At 44.9% G+C, this 22,613-nt stretch overlaps 1 protein-coding gene across 2 annotated transcripts in view; it reads left to right on the forward strand.

The window, feature by feature from the left end:
• Positions 1-22,613, forward strand: part of SIAH3 (siah E3 ubiquitin protein ligase family member 3) — a 150,671-nt gene that overhangs the window by 101,760 nt on the left and 26,298 nt on the right. Inside the window, exon 1 of one of the 2 annotated variants that reach the window (XM_073580269.1) lies at positions 15,509-15,764. The exons of the other annotated variant lie outside the window; for it this stretch is intronic. Coding sequence (XP_073436370.1) covers positions 15,612-15,764 — 153 coding nt within the window. The 5' untranslated portion in view covers positions 15,509-15,611. Of the gene's footprint in view, positions 1-15,508; positions 15,765-22,613 lie in introns of those variants that run through there. 2 annotated transcript variants of the gene reach the window in all.

Consider the following 22,613-nt stretch of genomic DNA (forward strand, 5'->3'; position numbering starts at 1 on the left):
AGTGACTGGGGTCCCCAGTTTGTGTCTCGGTTCTGGAGAGAACTATGTAGTCTGCCCAGCATTGAGCTGAATCTCTCCTCGGCCTATCATCCTGAGATGAATGGGTTGGTAGAGAGGGCCAACCAGACCCTGGTCACATACCTATGACACTTTGTCTCGGCAAAGCAAGATGACTGGGCATCCCTGCTACCATGGGCGGAGTTTGCATTGAACAACGCTGTGGCCGATTCCACCGGTCACACCCCATTCCTCCTCAATTACGGCCAGCATCCTCGCGTCCCTGTTCCCATCCAGTGTGTTCCACCGATTCTAGGGTGCTGGACTGGGCGGTGGAGGCACGTGACATTTGGAACCGCACTCAGGATGCCATCCGGGCCTCCAAGGAGAGAATGAGGTCCTCCGCCGACCCACACTGGCGCCCCGTTCCAACCTTCTCCGCTGGCGAATTAGTGTGGCTCTCCACTCATAACATCAGGCTGCGGTTCGAGTCCACTAAGTTCGCACCTCGCTGCATTGGTCCTTTCAAGGTCCTCGAACAGGTCAACCCTGTAGTCTACCGGCTGGCCCTTCCCCCTCGCCTGGGTATCACGGATACCTTCCACGTTTCTCTCCTTAAACCCATTCACATGTCCCAGTTCTCTGAGTCATCTGCCGGGACATCAAGCTTGTCCTCGGACGAGTTTGAGGTGAACGCCATTGTGGGCTGCAAGGTGGTACGCGGAAAAAAGTATTTTCTGGTGGATTGGAGGGGTCATGGCTCAGAGGATCGGACCTGTGAGCCTGTGGAGAACATCCACGCTCAACTACTCATTGCAGCCTTTGAGCATAGCGAGGCTCAGGGGGGAGGGGGGTAATGTTAGGCATCGAGTTTCCCCCACTGCACAGGGGGAATCTCAAGCCATGTCCTCTGCGGTCTCCCATTCCTCTGCGGCCGCAGAGATTCCTGCTCAGCAGAGACATCGGTCAAGGCATCTTGCCCAGGCTAATACTAAGCGCCTGGTTGCTCCTTCAGGCTCTGCTGTAACACCATGTTTGATTCAGCAGCAAGCAGATGCTCCAGGGACTAAGTCCTGTATTCTGCCTACTGAGCATGCCCATGGGATGACCTCTCATTGGAGGTCGGAGGTCACATGCGCAGGTCCCGTTCCTGCTCTGATTGGTCCATTACTGGGAAGGTCCCGGAAAGATGCCGCTATAAAAGAGCCGCATGGCCGCTCGGCCATGCACTAGTATAGACTCATATTGTATATTGTGTGATGATGGATGCATGTATCTGGTGACTGACTCATTGTGACTCCCCTCCCTTGGATACGTATGGTATAGGGCTATAGAGTTAGATTCAGCGCATACTAGTGGCTTGGTCTGCTGTTATGAATGGGTCACTGAGGAGAAAAAAGCAAAACAGGCTAAGTCACAGAAAACCAGAGAGGTTGGTAACTATGTAGATTGCAGATCCCTGATCCTACAACACAACAAGCAGCAGCCGTGGAGCGCACCCACGATGTTCCCAGACGCTTCGTCACAGCTGGAGGACTAAATAAGCCTGAAGCATGAAAAGGGGAAAACTAACTGCCCCAGAGCAGACCCCAAAGGAATATATAGCCCCCACACATGTATTGACAGTGAAACAAGATGAAGGCACAAACACAGGCAGGAAAATAGGCTGAGCAAACGATGGGGCCCAAACTAACTAGAGAGGAAAGGAAAGAAAAGACACTGTCTGCAACCTGCAAAAAACCCTACAAAAATAATGTCCAACACTTCTGATAGCAAAATTAACCCTGAAGTCACTAGACTTCTCCCACTATATGAGCACTCTGAAATATTCTGAGACAGAGCAAAAAGAGACCAAACTAGTAAGGGACAAAAAAGCAAATTGGCAAAATACTGATAAATAAGAATGGAAATTCAGCACAGCCCGCAGCCGGGGTTGGCTGACCACACCAAAAAATTGAATAGACCAACAAAATCAAGTGTGAACATTAGCAGAAAAACTTAGCTTTAGATGACTGGAACAGAGCTGAAAACCAAGAGCTGACAAGCCAGATGGAAACACTAGCAGCTGAATAGGGCGTCGGCTGTCTTAAATCCAATCTGAGACTCCTGAGGTTCAATCGTCATCCTCATTCTCAGGTGGCAGATCTCCACCAATCAAATCAGCCTCACTACCTCCTGTTACCACCAGAGGGAGTCTGGAAGGAGAACTCACAACTGGTGAACCAGAGAATGAACTCACAACAGTACCCCCCCTTGAGGAGGGGTCACCGAACCCTCATCCACGCCACCAGGCCGATCAGGATGGGCCCGGTGAAAGGCACGAACCAATCTATTGGCATGAATATTGGAGGCAGAGACCCATAATTATCCTCCTGACCATAACCCTTCCATTTGACCAAATACTGGAGTCTCCGTCTAACCAAACGAGAATCCAATATTTTCTCTACCTCATATTCCATATTGCCTTCAACCAACACAGGGTCAGGAGGTGCTGCCATAGGAACCACTGGCTCAACAAACCTCTTCAACAGAGATTTGTGAAATACGTTATGGATCTTGAACGTAACTGGAAGAGCCAATCGAAACGAAACAGGATTAAGAATTTCCAAAATCTTATAAGGACCAATAAATCTTGGCTTAAATTTAGGAGATGCAACCTTCATAGGAATATTCTTAGATGACAACCAAACCATATCACCCACTTTAAACCGGGGACCAATGGTCCTATGCCGGTTGGAAAATCGCTGGGCCTTTTCCTGAGAGAGTGACAACTTATCCACCACTTGGTCCCATATCTGCTGCATTTTCTTAACCATAGTGTCCACACCTGGGCAGGACGAAGATTCCACTTGCCCTGAAGAGAATCGAGGATGAAACCCAAAATTACAGAAAACAGGTGACATCAAAGTGGCAGAACTAGCTCTATTGTTGAGTGCGAATTCGGCCAAGGGCAAAAATGAGACCCAATCATCCTGATCAGCAGATGTAAAACATCTCAAATAAGACTCCAAGGTCTGGTTTGTTCTCTCAGTCTGTCCATTGGTCTGGGGATGAAACGCGGAGGAGAAGGATAACTGAATTCCCAGATTGGAACAAAAGGCTTTCCAGAATCTGGAAACAAACTGAACTCCTCTGTCGGACACAATGTTCTCAGGAATCCCATGTAACTGAACCACCTGTTGTAAAAACAAGGGCACCAGCTCAGCGGAAGATGGCAACTTTGGGAGTGGTACAAGATGGACCATCTTCGAAAATCTATCACAAATCACCCAGATAACAGTCATTCTCTGAGAGACAGGAAGATCAGAAATAAAATCCATTGAGATATGGGTCCATGGCCTCTTGGGCACTGGCAAGGGTATCAGCAACCCACTAGAACGAGAACAGGGTTTAGATCGAGAACAAGTCCCACAGGACTGTACAAAATTCCTGACATCACGAGATAAGAGAGGCCAACAAAAGGACCGACTCACCAAATCTCTGGTACCAAAAATACCTGGATAACTAGCCAATCCGGAGCAATGAATTTCAGACATCACTCTCTTTCTCCACTGGTCAGGAAGATACAATTTTCCCATAGGGCAACGCTCAGGTTTATCCTCCTGAAATTCCTCCAGGGCGCGTCTCAAATCGGGCAAAATGGCAGAAAGAACTACCCCCTCACCTAGGATGGTAGTAGGCTCGGTCACACTAAGAGAATCGGCAAAGAAACTCCTAGAAAGGGCGTCTGCCTTAACATTCTTAGTGCCCGGAAGAAAAGAGACCACAAAATTAAAACGGGTGAAAAACAAGGCCCATTTAGCCTGTCTAGGATTCAAACGTTTGGCCGACTCCAGATAAATCAAATTCTTGTGACCGGTGAGGACCACAACTTGATGTCTAGCTCCCTCCAACCAATGTCTCCACTCCTCAAATGCCCACTTCATGGCCAACAATTCCCGATTCCCCACATCATAGTTGCGTCCAGATGGGGAGAACTTTCGAGAAAAGAAGACACAGGGATTCATCTTAGAAGTCACAGGGTCTTTTTGGGACAACACAGCTCCTGCACCAATCTCAGAAGCATCTACCTCCACCTGAAATGGAAGTGAGACATCAGGTTCCCTTTAAACTGGAGCTGAAGTAAATCTCTGCTTAAGCTCCTGAAATGCTGAGATAGCCTCAGGAGACCAATTCAGCATATCAGCGCCCTTCTTGGTCAGATCAGTCAGTGGTTTAACAATACCAGAAAAATTAACTATAAATTTACGATAGAAATTAGCACATCCCAAAAACTTCTGGAGGGCCTTCAAAGAAGTAGGCTGAACCCAATCATAAATGGCCTGTACCTTGGCCGGGTCCATTTTAATAGTCGAGGGAGATAAGATAAATCCCAAAAATGAAATCCTCTGTACACCAAAGAGGCATTTCAATCCCTTAACAAACAGGGAATTCTCCCTCAAAATCCGGAACACAGTCTGGACGTATTACACATGAGAATCCCAATCACTAGAAAAGATCAAAATATCATCCAGATAGATGATCAAAAACTTATCCACAAAGTCAAGGACAATATCATTTATAAAGGACTGGAAGACAGAAGGGGCATTAGTGAGCCCAAAAGACATCACCAGGTACTCAAAATGTCCCTCCGGAGTATTAAACGCCATCTTCCATTCATCTCCGTGCTTGATGCGAATAAGATTATACTCCCCCCCCCGAGGTCAAGCTTAGTAAACCAGCAGGCACTCTTAACTCTGGAGAATAAATCAGACATCAGAGGTAATGGTTACTGATATTTAACCGTCATCTTGTTAAGGGAACGATAATACACGGTCTTAATGAACCATCTTTCTTGGCCACAAAAAAACCCAGCACCTAAAGGTGACGAGGATGGTCTAATATGACCCTTCTCCAATGACTCCTTATTATAGGATCGCATAGCATCATGTTCGGGTACTGACAAGTTGAAAAGACAACCCTTGGGAAATTTACACCCAGGCATCAACTCAATTGCACAGTCATAACTCCTATGAGGAGGCAAAGACGCAGACTTGCTCTCACTAAATACATCAGAAAAATCAGCTAGATAATCAGGAATATCATGAGACTGAGGAGAGGTGGAGAAAACAGGAGCGTCCCTAAGAACACACTGACAACCCCAACTCACCACAGACCCAGATTTCCAATCCAAAACTGGATTATGAGTTTGCAACCAAGGAAAACCCAGAACAATAGTATCATGCAAATTATGCAGCACCAAAAATTTACAATTTTCTTGGTGGTCTGGGGCAACTCGCATTGACACCTGGGTCCAAAACTGAGGTTTATTCTCCACTAAAGGAGTAGCATCAATACCCCTCAAAGAAATAGGCGTCCGCAGAGGCGTCATGGAAAAACCACAACGTTTAGCAAAGTCCAAATCCATCAGATTCAACGCTGCTCCTGAATCCACAAAAGCCTTTGTGGAAAACGTGGACAAGGAGCAGGTCAGAGTAATTGCCAAAATAAACTTAGGTTGTATACTGCCCACAGCAAATGTGTGTGCAAAACGTTTCTCTCGTTTTGGGCAGACAGAAATAGTATGAGAGATGTCTCCACAGAAAAAACACAGCTTATTATGCCTTCTAAACTCCTGACGTTGCGCCCTAGACAAAACCCCATCACATTGCATAGGTTCAGACGTTTGTTCAAAAGGTGGCAGCGCCTCCCGTGTAGTTTTACATTCACGTAAACGCCGATCAACTTGAATGATCATCCAGACCAGAGGGAACAGGAAATCCCACCATAACATCTTTTATGGTCTCTGATAAACCCTTCCGAAAGAGAGCTGCCAATGCGCTATCATTCCATGTAGTAAGGACTGCCCACTTTTGAATTTTTGACGGTATAACTGCAGAATCCTGGTTTAATGCCAACAGGGTTCTCTCAGCTTGATCAACAGCATTAGGTTAATCATACAACAACCCCAAGGCTTGAAAAAATGCATCCACATTAGTCAGAGTAGGATTTTCAGGTGTCGGAGAAAAAGCCCAATCCTGGGGATCGTCGCGCAGTAAGGAGATGACAATTTTAACCTGCTGCACAGAGCTCCCCAATGAGTTAGGCTTCAAGGCCAGAAATAATTTACAATTATTCTTAAAATTCAGAAATTTAGACCGATCCCCAGAAAACACATCAGGAGTAGGGATCTTAGGTTCAGCAGCATGTGACTGAATGAGGTAGGTGGAAATTCCCTGCACTTCAGCAGCCAGCTGCTCCACACAATCAGACAATTGCTTAATCTCCATTAGGAAAAAGAAAAAAAATCCTACGTCCCCAGAGAAAAAAGGAAAAAATATAAAAAAAAAAAAAAAAAAAAAAATTCTGACACTTTTTTTTTTAAACAACTTTTTCCTGCTTTTGAGTACCCTAGAATCTGCGGTATGGCTGGTGATTATGTTATGAATGGGTCACTGAGGAGAAAAAAGCAAAACAAGCTAAGTCACAGAAAACCAGAGAGGTTGGTAACTATGCAGATTGCAGATCCCTGATCCTACAACACAACCAGAAGCAGCCGTGGAGCGCACCCACGATGTTCCCAGACGCTTCGTCACAGCCGGAGGACTAAATAAGCCTGAAGCATGAAAAGGGGAAAACTAACTGCCCCAGAGCAGACCCCAAAGGAATAGATAGCCCCCACACATGTATTGACGGTGAAACAAGATGAAGGCACAAACACAGGCAGGAAAATAGGCTGAGCAAACGATGGGGCCCAAACTAACTAGAGAGGAAAGGAAAGAAAAGACACTGTCTGCAACCTGCAAAAAACCCTACAAAAATAATGTCCAACACTTCTGATAGCAAAATTAACCCTGAAGTCACTAGACTTCTCCCACTATATGAGCACTCTGAAATATTCTGAGACAGAGCAAAAAGAGACCAAACTAGTAAGGGACAAAAAAGCAAATTGGCAAAATACTGATAAATAAGAATGGAAATTCAGCACAGCCCCCAGCCGGGGCTGGCTGACCACACCAAAAAACTGAATAGACCAACAAAATCAAGTGTGAACATTAGCAGAAAAACAGCTTTAGATGACTGGAACAGAGCTGAAAACCAAGAGCTGACAAGCCAGAAGGAATCACCAGCAACTGAATAGGACGTCGGCTGTCTTAAATCTAATCTGAGACTCCTGAGGTCCAATCGTCATCCTCATTCTCAGGTGGCAGATCTCCACTGATCAAATCAGCCTCACTACCTCCTGTTACCACCAGAGGGAGTCTGGAAGGAGAACTCACAACTGGTGAACCAGAGAATGAACTCACAACAGTCTGCGCCACGGTGCTTCCACATCTCAGCACCTCACATAGCGCCATATGGTGCCGTCCAGTGCTGGGCACCTTCAGTACCACATTAAGCGGCTGCATCCACCAGTGCGATGCCGTGCTCAAGTCTATTGCTTTCCTCCATTGTTCCGGGAGGTTAGTGGCGTCCGCCAGAGCGGTGCAATTTGCACATATTGCGCTTTAGTTATTTAATTTGTTTTTTTCCTGGCACCACTGTTGCGGTGCCAAGCACTAGTGTGACTAGATGGACTCTAACCCAGTGTCTCAGGGGTAGAGTCCTGTGTCTATACACCAGTGCTTAAATTGCCGAGCTCTGTGAGCATAAAAAGGCTGCGGCATTTGTGTTTGGTGATCAGGCGGCTCTGTGAGGTAACATAGTCTGCCTCTGTACACACTAGGTGGAGTTAACCCCTTGTGTTCCTCTATTGTACCGCCATATAATGTCCGCCATTACCGAGCAGCAGTTACCATCTTTGCACGGTGGACCCCGGGCTGCGAACACACCTAATTACCTTCCTTATTATTTGGTGCGTTCCGCCAGCCCGTAACAATTACATAGTAACATAATAGCATAGTTATTAAGGTTGAAGGAAGACTTTAAGTCCATCTAGTTCAACCCATATCCTATCCTAACTTGCCCTAACATGTTGATCCAGAGGAAGGCAAAAAAACCCATGTGGTAAACAGTAAGCTTCACATTGGGGAAAAAAATTCCTTCCCGACTCCACATACGGCAATCAGACTAGCTCCCTGGATCAACGCAATATTAAGGAAACTAGTTTATATACCCTGTAATTTGTCTGGTTAAGCATATCGTCTACTGTTGGGAGCCCTTTGGAATGTGTTATTGAGGTATACAAGCTATTCATGCCCCAGGTGACAAGTAAACTGGACCTAGGAAGTGGGCCTAATGCATGTACGTGGCATAAAAAGTCATTTGTATCCAGTAAAAAGTAACAAGCATTTTTGACCAGAGGTGTAAGAGTTCATTCTAAGAGTATCGCGAGTGTGGAGAGGACAGAGTCAGTAGATGAAACTATCTGGTGGTTTATGTAGTTTCTTATGGATTTTTGGAAGAACGTAAAATACCTGAATGATAGGATTGCCTTTAGTGAGAAAGTTACTGATTTTCTGATCTATGGTTTTCTTGACAGCATAGGCCTAATTTTCTTGACAGTCAATTTTTTTTGTTAAGTAGTTGCTATGGTCTATTTTCAGTTTCAGCCTTAAATAAAAAGTGTACATTATAAGATGTGGTGAGAAAGGGGTTTCCGGTAGTGAAAACGTATGCGTGTGATCTTGTCATAATGTGGGTTCTAATAGTTCTGGTATCATGAGCTCCAATTTTAGAGGATCATGGGGAGCTATGAAAGATCCCTTTGATTAGTTTTACAATAGAGAATAATAGAGTCTGACAGATTCCATTGACTTATAATTGCTTTGGCGGGTTTCCTTTTTTGACAGTGAAGAACAGTGCAATGGGCTACTCTAAAGGCCCCGTCACACATACAGATGTACCAGCGATCCCAACAACGATACAACCTTGTCAGGATCGCTGGTGCATCGCTGCATGATCGCTGGTGAGCTGCCAAACAGGCAGCTTCACCAACGATCATCACCAGCGACGACGCTGGTCTCTAAGGTAAATATCGGGTTACTAAATGGCACGAGTCACTTAGTTACCCGATGTGTACCTTAGAAACCTGCATGCTGGCGCTGGGAGCTGCCAGCACGCAGGTTTCTAAGGTACACATCGAGTAACTAAGTGACGCGCGCTGCTTAGTAAGCCGATATTTACCTTAGAGACCAGCTCCCAGCGCCTGCTTAGAGCGCTGGGAGCCTCGCTGATCGTTGACTCCCGCTGCCACACGCAGCGATGTGCGCTGGCCAGGGGGAGACCAGCGATCAAAAGATGGCCCAGGTCAATTGAGCACGATCAGCGAAACCCGGCGGGGGCGGTCGCTGATCCCCGTCACACACAGCGATCTCGCTGGCGAGATCGCTGTGGCGTCACAAAATCAGCGATCTCGCAGGCGAGATCGCTGTGTGTGATGGGACCTTAACAGTCAGCATCAATGGAAATCTGATGGAACAGAATCATGAAGCTAGTGTAAACTGAGCCTTAAAGATCTAAAGTTTAATTTACTCACGGGATGTGTGCTGTCCTATACTTGTTGTTTAATAAAATAATTGGCTTTCTATGTGACCCCTGTTCTCTCAATAGGGACCTATCATGGATTTTGAAAGGCTTAAAAAAATCACAAGCTCGGTGTCAGTATACTTAAGATTAATTCACTATAACTGAAAGTGATTGTTCTCATAAATCATAGCTTGCATTTAGGCTCAGACAAAGGCTCAGTTTTATTGATATTTATGCTTGGGGTAGAACAAAATCAATTGTGCACATAATAAAATGCTTCCAGTAAAATGAATGATAATTTAACACTCCATTCTGAATGTAACGAAGAAGAAAATACACTAAGCAATTCTGAATCCGTATTTTAACCATGCCAGAAATGCAAAATTGACTAATTTAAATTACAGAGAGTTCAGAACCAGAGGGGGACAATGATACATTGTCAACAGTTTCATTTTTCATAGAGCACCGCAACATTTCAAATAGCACTCATTTCCTCAGTGCCAGTTATATAGTATTTCAATTTGCTTGGAATTAAAACCTTAGAAAGAGTAATTTTCTGTAATTAAAGAATGTCAAATGAAATTAAAATGCTGTTCGGCATAAACTTCACATAGTTGCAAGAGAATGCAGAACATTTTTTCCAAGATTCATTTTCTTTTGCTATCCATTCTCAAGTATTTTCTTCTTTGTATACTACACATAGTAAGAAGTGGTGCGGTAAAAGGGCTAGGCACTGTTTCAGCTAAACTAGGTAATCCTACCCAGTTCCAAATAAATAGTGCTATGGCACTCAGATCACTGGTCTGTGGTACTTAAGACAGTTGACAAGCATTTGATATTGATGACCAATTTTTAGAAACGGTTATCAGCATTAGAGATAGGTGAACCTTTCAAGGTTTGGTTCGATTTGGATTAATCAAATATATCTGAACTACATTTAATTCAATTAGAGGCAATACCAAATGCATAGACAATTCCTTCGGGGGGGGGCAAAAAGCTTCCAAAACAACTCAAATTAGGGGCAGACACCCGGACAAGCGACATCAATTGACCCACAATAGAAATCACAGCAGCAGTCAGCCACGGGCATGGGCATGAGGTATCAAAGTCTGGGCCATTATTTACAGCTTTTTATTTAAATTTAAATTAAGATGAGATGGGTGAGGGACCAGTGTAAGCCTGCTGTGCTGGGAGCCCTGATACCTCGTGCAACAGCTCAAACTGCTTTTTTGCTCAGTCACACTAAAGTGGCACAAATATCAGGTTGGTAGACCACCAATATTAGAAAAATTAAAGGATAGCAACACAGGTAGTTGACTGATCAATTGACCCACAGTAGAAATTTTAGAATGGCACAGCAGCAGTCTGCCATGAGCCATACATGACGTATCAGGGTCTGGGACAGCATTTAAAGCTTTGAATTGAAGTTTCAATTATGACATGGTGGGTGAGGGAGTAGTGTAAGCCTTCTTTGCTGGAAGCCCTGATACCTCATGCCACAGCTCAATTTTTTTCACAGCAACAGTCAGGTGGCACAAACATCAGTTTCATAGACTACTAATGGAATAAAAATGTAAGGATAGCAACATAGGTAGCTGACTGATCAATTAACCCAGTAGAACATTTTATAATGGCACATAAGCAGTCAGACATGGGCCATGTATGAGGTATCAGGGTCTGGTCCAGCATTTACAGCTTTGAAATTCGGTTGAGGTGGTTGAGGGACTGGTGTAGGACTGCTGTGCTGCGAGCCTTGCCAAATTCTAGCAACACACATGAAGTAGACCCAACTTGGAGTACAAACATTTCCCAAAATTATTGCCACACACCATTAAAGTGTCATAAATTTCCCAAGAGTAGGAATAGTATAATTGCACATTTTTTGTGAAAACTTCTGTTACAGTACGGTCTACTTGATTCCCTTTCTTTGGCAGCTGTACAGCGGTTTTATTATTATTATTTATTGTTATAGCGCCATTTATTCCATGGCGCTTCACTTATGAAAAGGGGTATACATAATAAAAACAAGTACAATAATCTTAAACAGTACAAATCACTGACTGGGACTGGAGGAGATTGGACCCTGCCTGTGAGGGCTCACAGTCTGCAAGGGATAGGTGAGGGTAGAAATGCTTGTGCAGTGGTATGGTGGACCAATGGTAAGTGTAGGCTTGTCAGAAGAGGTGGTTCTTCAGGTTCCTTTTGAAGGTTCCCATGATAGGCAAGAGTATGATATGTTTGGGTACACAGTTCCATACTAGAGGGTATCTACAGGAGAAATCTAGTATGCAATTGTGGGAAAAGGAGATAAAAGTGGAGTTGAAAAGGCGATCTTGAAAGGATTGGAGGTTTCATGCAGATAATTACTAGGAGACTAATTTACAGACGTATTTAAGAGACAGGTTGTGGATTGCTTCATATGCCAAACTTAAGGTTTTGAACAAGAGTCTCTGGGCAATGGGGAGCCAGTGCAGGGATTGACAAAGGGGAGAATCAGGGGAATAGAAGGGTTTAGGATAGTTTGGATGGGTTCAAGAATGTAAGAAGGGAGGCCGCAGAGCAGGAGGTTGTAGTAGGTGAGGCGGGACATGATGAGGGCATGCACTAGTGTTTTTGCAGATTCATGGTTGAGTAATGTGCGGATCCAGAAATTGTTCAAATTGATCAGAGTCAAGCTTGTGGGGCGATAGCTATACACAAAGGATGGGTCAAGAGATGGCTTCTTGAGGATGGGTGTGATTGGGGTATGTTTGAAGTATGAGGGGAAGACAACAGTTGTCAGTGACAGGTTGAAGAGGTGGGTTAGGGTTGGAATGAAGACTGTGGTAATGTTTGGAATGAGGTGGGATGGGATTGGGTTTATTTCACTGGTGGTGAGACGTGATTTTGAGAATTAAGAGGAAATTTGATTTTCTGTGATGTTGGAGAAGTTGTTTTGGAGGAGGAGAGTTGAGTATTTATGAGTAGAGACTGTGGGGACTTTAGGCAAAAGCTTTGCTTTATGTTGTCAATCTTATGCTTGAAGAATTAAGCAAAGTCTTCAACTGAGATGGGTGCAGAGGGATGGACAGAATTTTTTTTTTGTTTTTTTGCATTAACTTTGTGTACATTTGGCAGCCAATCAGGGCGCAGAAACCATCCACAATGTCCAGACACAAGGGCCTCTGTCATTGGCTCCCAAAGTCACATGTCCCTCTCCATGTAAAAAGTGGACATATTGTTTTGCTGGCACCATTTTCTCAGTGTAACAGCGCAGAGTAGAAGTCTGAGACATAGTGAACGTCAATGCCATCAGGGATTTGTATCCTTTGGCATTTTGGTCTTCAAAAACGGAAGAGTGGCCTGAGATCACCTGTCATGCCTTGGAGGTTTTGTCATGCCCGGCAGCCATCGTTCTCTCAGAATGTGTCTTCAGCCTGAATTTGGCAGGGCTCTCAGACCACCAGGCCTACACCTGTTCCTGATCAATGTTTAAGCTAGAAGTGCTGCTCCAATACCTGTCACAGGCCATGTCCCATGCTAAAATGTGCCCTGCTGGCTGAACCACACAATTAGCATAAAGGATTTATTATACTGAAATGTAGCTATTAGTACAAACAATTTAGATTTAGAAATGTGGACTCCTTTAGAAGCATTAAACATTAATGTAATGAAATTACGATGGTAATAGCACAAAGAATTAATATTTTCACCAGCGCATATAGGCAGCTTTTGTGCTTTATGGATGAGCAATAATGCATTTAATTGTACCTCTACTATGTGTTCCCTTAGCAAAATCTACCATCAGCATATGGTGCTGTGACTCGGCAACACATATATCCACTTTCATCTTAAATATGTGCATCTTCTTGGCATCTATCTTTTCATTCAGGTACAATTGTACATTAGATTTTTTACCACCAAAATATATATTCCGACTCCTTGGACCTCACATATAATGAATTTACAGTGTTTCTGAGAGCTCCTCCCCCCTGGGAATTATCTTTCTCCAAGCCACTGTGATTTATATTGGACTGTTGTGGCATATAAAGATATATGTGCATGCTCTGTACTATCATTTTGTGCTAACTGCCTGTTTGTGCTGTCACATATTTTGTGTATTTGCCATTATCCTGATTCTCCTATACTTTTTATACGAAGTAAGTTTTATACTTTGTGGTACATAGGCTCCAGTCTGTCATCTGACATTATCCACATTGTGTTAGGGGCTTTCCCTATGGACTATGGTCCTTTCTCATGGCTCTGGCATATTTGGTACAAATGTGGACTCCTGACTAGCCTAAAATATTGTCAGCCCAAAATATTTTTCTGCAAAAATGTGCCCTTGTTTCATAATCACAGTATAAGCACAAAGAATTTATATTTTAAAATGTAGACTCCTGCCTACCCCAAAATATTACCAGCACAAAATATTTTTCGGCACAAATTTGACCTTGTTTCAGGACCATGGTATTAGCACAAACAATTTATATTCTCAAATGGGGACTCATGGACAGAGCAAAAACATGAGAACAAAATTATTAGATACTGAAATGTCTCCTGCTTTCTGTAGCACGTTATTAGAACAAACAATTTAGATTCTCCCATGTGGACTCCTGACTCAAGCACAATATTAGCAGCACAAAAGTATTTTATGCCGAAATGTGACGTGGCGTCACACACAATGTGCAAAAATGGTTGATCTGCTGGAAGGTCGATTTCACAGCCACACAGGATCCTATGTATCTGAACTAGCTGACAATCAACCGCTAAAATAACTTTATGACAATCCAATAGCAGCACCAAGAGTGGCCTCTCTGAGCGGCTACACTGACAAAATGGCGTTAAAAAAACATGTCCGCTCTTTATGTGAAGAGGGACATGTGACTCTGGCAGCCAATCACACAAGAACTTGTGTCTGGACGTAGTGGATGGTTTCTGTGCCCTGGTTAGCTGCCGGAATCTCCACACATAAAGTTAAAGAGAAAAATGAAAAAAAAAAAGCTTCAACCTTATCCTTTACCCTCTGTACACCCCCTCTCCTCTGCTAATCATATAGCACCACTATCCTAGCCAAAGTCATAACAAAATCATTAGTGGAAACGCATTGATTTAACGAACTGTGACCGAATTTTGCCATGAAACCGAACACAAATCCGAATGTGCTAGGTTCATGCCGAATTTGAAATTGGCAAATGTTTTCCGAACAAGTTCACTCATCTCTAATCATTATCTGATCTGTGAGGGTCCGAAAGTCAGCATCCCCTCTAATCAGCTGGTAGTAGCTCTGGTGACAGCCGAATGTGAGCTGAATTTAATATGTACAGCCACAGATGGGCACATTAGATCAGGTCCTATTTAAATTTTTCCAGTATATTGCTGAGCTTCTATGGAGTGCCAAAGTGGTGGTAAAGGGGCCTTCAGCAGGCCCCTGACTGCTATGGTAACCCATTGGTACCCTGTGATTGTATCATGGGGCAGATATCTGCTGTCAGCTAGTGCTGATCGCTGCTTTTACAGGTAAATGCTAACTATGTATTACAGCAGGCATCTGCCCTGTATAGAGCTGGCACAAGTCCTGAGCCCACTCCATACATGTGCACCCTGACCTTTTTGTACATTTATGGCAAGGTACATAAAGTGGTTAATAGTATTAGTCTACAACTTTTCTGCCCAGGCTCTGTCAGCACAGAATGACTGTCCAAACTAAGCACTGTTGCCCGGTGTTTCATTCCAGGGCCAGTATTTTATATACACCTTTATATTAATAACTGCCTCCCCCACGTGTAGCACCGAGTGCCTGTACTTGGTTTGAACAGTTATGATGTGCTAACAGAGTGCCGTTAAGGCTCCAGGTACCACAATCTATACGTCCACTGTTGTCATGCCCGTGTCCTTGACTAAGCTTTGACCCTGTAGAGCCGCTACTTACCAGAAGTCCAGCAGCATAAAATATTATTTTACATCTCTTTGCTCCTTCTTCGAGTTCTTTGACTTTTCCTTTTACAAAAAACAAAATGAGATGATCCTTTACGTATGGATTATTTTAGTTGGGAAAATACTTTAGTTATATTTGCTACAATAACATCTTTATTTTTAATTCTGTTGTAATATCATGATTAATATGAAAAGCTGCATTTCTTTATAGTAGACTCTTCATTACCCCCATACCTGCTGCTCTTTCAATAATGATTCTGAGAAAGATTTTAGATTTTACTCTGCTGACTCTGATATTTTTGTTCTGCACCATCAATTCTTCCTGCATCACATCTCTTCACTGGCAGCGTGAAACGAGCCGAACCGAGAATTGTCCATCTGTGAGCAGAGTGACAGCTCTATGGGTAAGTATACCCTGACTGTAACAAGGAAAGTGACAGAAATATAAGCCAAATGTCTTACGCATATTATGATTGAAGAGAGAGTAGAAAGAAAGACTCAATAGACTTTTTTTTATATAGCACTTTAGGTAAATAAAGTAAAAGAGCTCTTTGAGTCTGTGCCTTTGATATTTTTTTAGATGTAACAGTTAGTAAACATTTTTACTGGGTTTCTTACTTGTGTTGAGTCTCATCATTTTGCAATTTATCAATAACCCTACTATATAATTCAGTGCAGTACAATAATGGCATCTTTTTAGGCATGGAGAAGAGACTTACAGTAAGTACTTTGCTGACGTGCAATCTCCAGAAGACCTCAATGGTGCAAAATCATTATACATTTAGGCATTTATCGCAGTTTTTCCTCTGTGTGACCTTCAAACAGCATTGCTATCAGATATCATTTAGTCACGCAGTGTTTACAGTGTTCTGTTCTCAATGCAGTTTTATGCTTTTTGTTGTTTTTTTTAATCCCCATTATAACATAGTTGTGGTAGTGACTGTTAGCGGTGCATGAAATTGTAATATAGCAATTGAGTGATTCCTGCTTAGTCCATTTATTTGTCTTTCTAGCTTACCCAATAGCGTATGTTTAAACATTGTAGATTTTAATATATATTTTGAACAGTTGCAAAAATGCTTAAAAAAGGGAACACATTAGATGCCTGCAAACCAACTGATGCTTTAGCCATCGTTCAGCTAACCATCATCTCAGCCAATTTTCCCACCCACAGGAGCACTCGCTTGGTCTACACCGAAATCGAACATGTGCAATCAACATTTCTCCCAACAATCAGTCGGTTCACACCCCAAACACATTAGACTGTCCACCAAACCTGTGGATATTGGCTGGTTTAGACATTAATCTAATGTGTCTGGGGTCCTTTAGTCTTCAAGAGTGCTTTGGTGCTTCTCTCCAAAAAGACACTGCATCTATATAGCCAACTGGACAAGTTCAGGTCACTACTCTACTCAAGAAGTTACACATTTTTCTTCTCAGGGGCTAATGTGTATCCAGATACCCTGGATATGGTTATTATTTCAGCTTCTGCATGATACTTTATTGCTTCATAGCCAATGAGCTTAGTGTGCCAAAGCAGCTGTGCATATAAGTCCATCATAAGTTTAGTGTGAAACGATAGGATTTCTCCATCTTCTCTATATAACCTACAGTATACCTGTTATATGGAAGTCATTTGGTATAATTTCTTTATCTTTTTAGTGCCTTCTCATTATAATAGCAACTATAAAATTTTAGCAACACTGTAATAAAGCTGCATTCTTTACCAGCACTGCTGTTCATCTGTCTGCCCTTAAGTGGACTCGGTGGCAAGTCAACTGAATTAATTTAGAGGTCTGGGGTCTAAATTAAATCAGGGTTCTTGTCTGAGTTCTGAATTAATTTAGGGGATTTGCAGCAAACCGTGCAGTCAATGTGAGAAGTAGTCATGGCAATGTGGGCCAGGAAGAGTGGAAAAGCAAAGAGAACAACTTCAATAAGAAAAGAGTTTACCTCTCCATTGTTGACATTTTCTTACATAATCATGAAAGTTGTGTCTCCTTTACCATCATTGATCATACTTGTTGACCCCCCCATTTATAACTTGGGAAGTTGTGTTGCTTTAAACTACTAAGCTTGGCACTAATTGATTTCACACCCATTGGTTGCCTTTGGGTAAGGCATATATATATATATATATATATATATATATATATATATATATTGTAAGGATTCGGACTCGCTTAGGTGCGGCGGGAGTCAAACATGAGGCACGTTCCTTTAAAATTTCACATGGTTTATTACTCCATAAACCAGAGACAGCACATAAACAGTCCTTAGCTCGGCTGTGTTCCCTCAGGTCCTGTGCACACAGGTCAGGGCAATGTCCAGAGCAGCGCTCTATCTGCAGCCGCAGACACAGGAAGGCTTCTCCTTCCTTGGAACACAGACCACTCTCTGTAGTGTCGCACCTGGACACATGGAAGTCTGTCCACACTCTGCCAGACTTCCTCACAGTCTCTCTCACATGTGCCAAACACCTTAATTACATAGCCCTGTAACCACACCCATAGGTGAGGTATGGATCACATGAGCTGGTCACATGGTCAGGACTTCACCACATGTCCTGAACATACACATATCTTCAGGCAAAACGGAGTACATTCCGCACCCAGTGCACTAAATTACATCTTTAGTGCTCATGTACACTATAGGCAAAATACTCCGGGTTGCATCGCAGGGAGCATCCCTCCATGTGACATATCTCCCATTAACCACGCGTTCACCTGTCACACCACATATCCCCCTCCTCTGCCTAAAGCCGTGGGGCTTGGCACTTTCTATTACTCGACCAGAGATCCTTCTCGGTCGTCTCTGCCAGTCAAATCGTCTATCAAAGTCAGGCCCTGCTAGTGAACTCTTCAGTAGGCATCCCTTATCCGACTCTGTCTTGTTCTTTGATAAAGATGGGCCCACGTCAGACCACCCGCATCCCCGGCGGTCAGTATGGTGTTGCGACTCCCTTGCCCCCATACCTCTTGTCTGGACTGACTCTTTGTCACCACGTCTTCTACAGGGTCTCCTGCCTAGGTCACTCAGCTCTGAGCTAACAGGCATCACTACTTCCTCTTCCATCAGGCCACCTACTGTCCTCTCTCTGCTGGCCATTTCTCCTAAGGTCTATAAGGTCCCGAGAGCAGCCCTTCCATTTATCTCTATGTACTCTCTTATCTCCATCTTTAGGACTTCCAGTCTTAAGTGAACCTCTTTGCCTTTCTATACCGCGAGTTGAAGGAGGCGGCCATCTTCTTTCCATTTCCTCCAGCTCTCTACTGATCTGCTTCCTCTCAAGTCTTAGCTGCTCTACTTCTTTCAGGTATGACACACGATACTCCAGGAGCATCCGGATATTCCCAAGGCTCTCCATGGACCCGACAACGAGGAATGGAACCATCCCATCTTCACCCTTGTCCTGGGTTTCGTCATTAGCCGGAATCCTCACTCTCATCACGCCAGACCTGTTCACCATGTCCTGCATCACTTTCCCAAACCTTCCGATGACTTTCCTCACCAGACCTCCGGGCACTTGAATGATGTCTTCTGCAATGCCCTGCTGACTTTGAACTTTCCTCGCACACTCTAGACATCGAGCGGCTTCTTTTTTTCCCAACAGGATCATCTGCCTTGTGCGGAGGCATTGTAGATGCATATCCCTCAGGATAGTAACCCGCTTCCTTGTGACTTCCTTAGATGACAGTATGACCAGCTGCTTCGTCTCTGGTGCCCAGATCACACTACATGCTTCTATAGCCTTCCTAAAGGCCTCATGCACACCTTCCTCAGCACAGGCTTCCTGCATGTCTTCTGGTACATCAATTACAACCTTGAAGGTCGTGGACTTGCTCTCACCCTGAACAGATGGCTCTGGGTTCCCTACGGACACTTCCCTCAAGATATCTGTCACGATTGGATGACTGTCTTGTGCAGCCCTTGGCTCACCATCTTCCTGAGATTTACAGTCTTCAGGACCCTTTTCCAAGATGGGCTTTGGCAGTTCTGCCTTGCTATCAGGCGGGCACGGCTGCTGTACGTCTTCGCCCATCCACTTCTCCCGTAGAAGACCTTTTCCTACTCCACTGAGTTCTTGCAGAACTTTATCTCGCTCCTCTGCCAGGTAGCGACGCTCATCCTCTCTCCTGAGAATCTCCTGTTGATACTTCTCTTGGGCCTCTCTGAGCACCTCCATATCTTCCAACAGGGTCTTGTTCATGGTTTTACACGCTGACAGGTGACCTCTGAGCTCAGAGACTTCCTTCTCCAGCTCATCCACTCTGTGCTCAGTCACTTGTCTCAGTGCTTTGCCTGCCAAGAGCTCGGACTCTAGGTGGTGCAACCGCTCCACCTGCGCGGAGTTGGCGACTTCCAGACTCGCCACCTTCAGACACTCCCTCGCCAGCTGCTGACACATCTCTTCGCGCCCTTGCTCCAAGTCTCGTAGGTGCGCTTCTACCTGGTGCAAACTGTCATTACACTGGATTCGTGCTTCTGTCTGACAAACACTGTCTTCAGCCCTAGTGGTTGCTACTGGCAATAACATATTACAGTCACGCCTGGTACCTGTGTCACACCCCACCGCATGGGAAATGTTCATGTTGCTCTCTGTTCGGGTGTCAGGTCCATTCTTTTTAATTACCACACCACTATCAGTCTCTCTCTGGTACCCGTCAGGTGACATCATGTCCGTAAGTGGGGCCGACGCACTGTTCTCTCTGGTCATGTTTAACTTAGGCCTGTCAACTTTAGGAGGCGGACTTTTCACACCATTACCTCCCATACACATTATATCAACAGACACTTCTCCTTTTGTCCACCAGTCCCACAGGGCTTCTAAGTCCCGCCCTATTACCATAGTAGACTGTAAGTCTGGGTCTACTGTCACTACATGGTATGTGGAACTCTCAGTCGTGTCAATGTAGAGGTATGCTGTCAAAAGTTCTTTATCGTCCCCACCAAAGCCATTCACTCTCGTCACTGTCCCAGGCGACACAGAACGTCCAGGAGTGGTTTTTAGCACAGATACCGGACTCCCAGGGTCTAACAATCCCATCACCCGTTCTCCATCCAGCCAGAAGGGGCACTGTAGTGTTGGTTCACTGACCGAGCTACTCACAGTCGTCTCATCTCCCAGCCCACCATCCGTCATGTCACGAGACGTCAGGTCCATAAGTTGGGCAGATGTCCTTCTCCTTCCGGTCAGTTCTACCTCTGACCTGTCTACGTCAGGAGCCGTCACTATCTTAGTGTCCGCTGGCCCCACAGTCGAAGCATCTCCATCGTCCGACCAAACGTCATCAAACAAAACAAAGTCCCGGCCCCTCTCCCAGGCATAGACTAAGTCCCGTGGTATCCCTCCCCCTTGGCACTCACCACCTTTGGTCCCCTCAAACACTACTCTGTCTACTGCATAGTTCACCGTGACCCCGTGTTTACAGCGAACCCTGACGTTTTTCTCGGACAGAGAGAAAGTGAGAGGAGTTCCTGTCAGAGTCACCTGATTCTCTGATTCCAGCCGACCAAAGGCTCCTTCCCGGTGCAGCATCACTGTACACATCTGTGGCCCGTCATTACTACCTGGAAAGGATATTCCACATTCTGGAAAAGACCTGCACATACACTGCGGTACTCCAGACGTACCTACTGAGTCACCCAGTGCTGTCACTTCTTCAAACTTGGCCCCTTTCTGGACCACCACCCCGCTTTGGGTTGCCGCCCCCTCCCGGGACTCCACCCCATTTTGGGTTACCACCCCAATTTGGGCCACCGCCCCCTTTGGGGACTCCACCCCTTTACGGGCTACCACCCCGATTTGGGCCACCGCCCCCTTTTGGGACTCCACCCCTTTACGGGCTACCTCCCCGATTTGGGCCAACGCCCCCTTTTGGGACTCCACCCCTTTACGGGATCTCCCCATGTCTGTCCTGCAGAACCTCTTAGGCCACAGTTCACACAGTACAGTTTATGCCTTTTTCTGGTACTGGCCCTTTAAGCACGACACCACACCAATTCCTTCTGGCACTGCCCCAGCTCCTGCCGTCGCTCACAAGCAGCTGCTGGTGTTTCTGCAGCTCCTGCTGCGTCATCTTCGAGGACCCGCCGATCCACCGGAAGCCACTTGTCACCCTCAAAGATAAAAAAACCACAAAAGCGCGCCCATAGGGCCTTACCAGTGCAGGTATAATGGGTATAAGGACATAATACAGGGTACTCACCCTTAATAGTTGTGTAAAGCCACAACTACTGTATCCGCTTAGTCATATGCCATAAAGCTGCAGCAGGATGGTGTAGACAGACAGCGTCTGCTACCAATGCTCAAATAGGAGATCCCAAAAAGAAAAAACATCAGGTCCCCGCGCTGCGAGACCTTCGTGAGCGTACTGAGCCACAGCAAGCACTTTCAGGATTTTTTTTTTTTTTTTGCAGAGAAGCGAGGAAAAGGGAAAAAAAAAACACAAGCACAGTCTCTCACTGACTCTGGTCAGTGCAACACGGATTCCTGTCCGTTGCCTGCTGGTGTCAGCCACACAGGTTCTCGGGTACCTCTTCTCCTCATAGGCATCCCACAAATCTCCATACAGTCATTTCCTCTGACCTCGGTCAGTATTACTCACGATTTTCCATACCGTCTGTGCTCCTGGGAATCGCTGCCCGCAGTCTGTCACCAATTGTAAGGATTCGGACTCGCTTAGGTGCGGCGGGAGTCAAACATGAGGCACGTTCCTTTAAAATTTCACATGGTTTATTACTCCATAAACCAGAGACAGCACATAAACAGTCCTTAGCTCGGCTGTGTTCCCTCAGGTCCTGTGCACACAGGTCAGGGCAATGTCCAGAGCAGCGCTCTATCTGCAGCCGCAGACACAGGAAGGCTTCTCCTTCCTTGGAACACAGACCACTCTCTGTAGTGTCGCACCTGGACACATGGAAGTCTGTCCACACTCTGCCAGACTTCCTCACAGTCTCTCTCACATGTGCCAAACACCTTAATTACATAGCCCTGTAACCACACCCATAGGTGAGGTATGGATCACATGAGCTGGTCACATGGTCAGGACTTCACCACATGTCCTGAACATACACATATCTTCAGGCAAAACGGAGTACATTCCGCACCCAGTGCACTAAATTACATCTTTAGTGCTCATGTACACTATAGGCAAAATACTCCGGGTTGCATCGCAGGGAGCATCCCTCCATGTGACATATCTCCCATTAACCACGCGTTCACCTGTCACACCACAATATATATATATATA

The sequence above is a fragment of the Dendrobates tinctorius genome, unplaced genomic scaffold (genome assembly GCF_039654945.1).
Source record: "Dendrobates tinctorius isolate UK_male_01 unplaced genomic scaffold, ASM3965494v1 ptg000064l, whole genome shotgun sequence".
NCBI classification, from domain to species: Eukaryota; Metazoa; Chordata; class Amphibia; order Anura; family Dendrobatidae; genus Dendrobates; species Dendrobates tinctorius.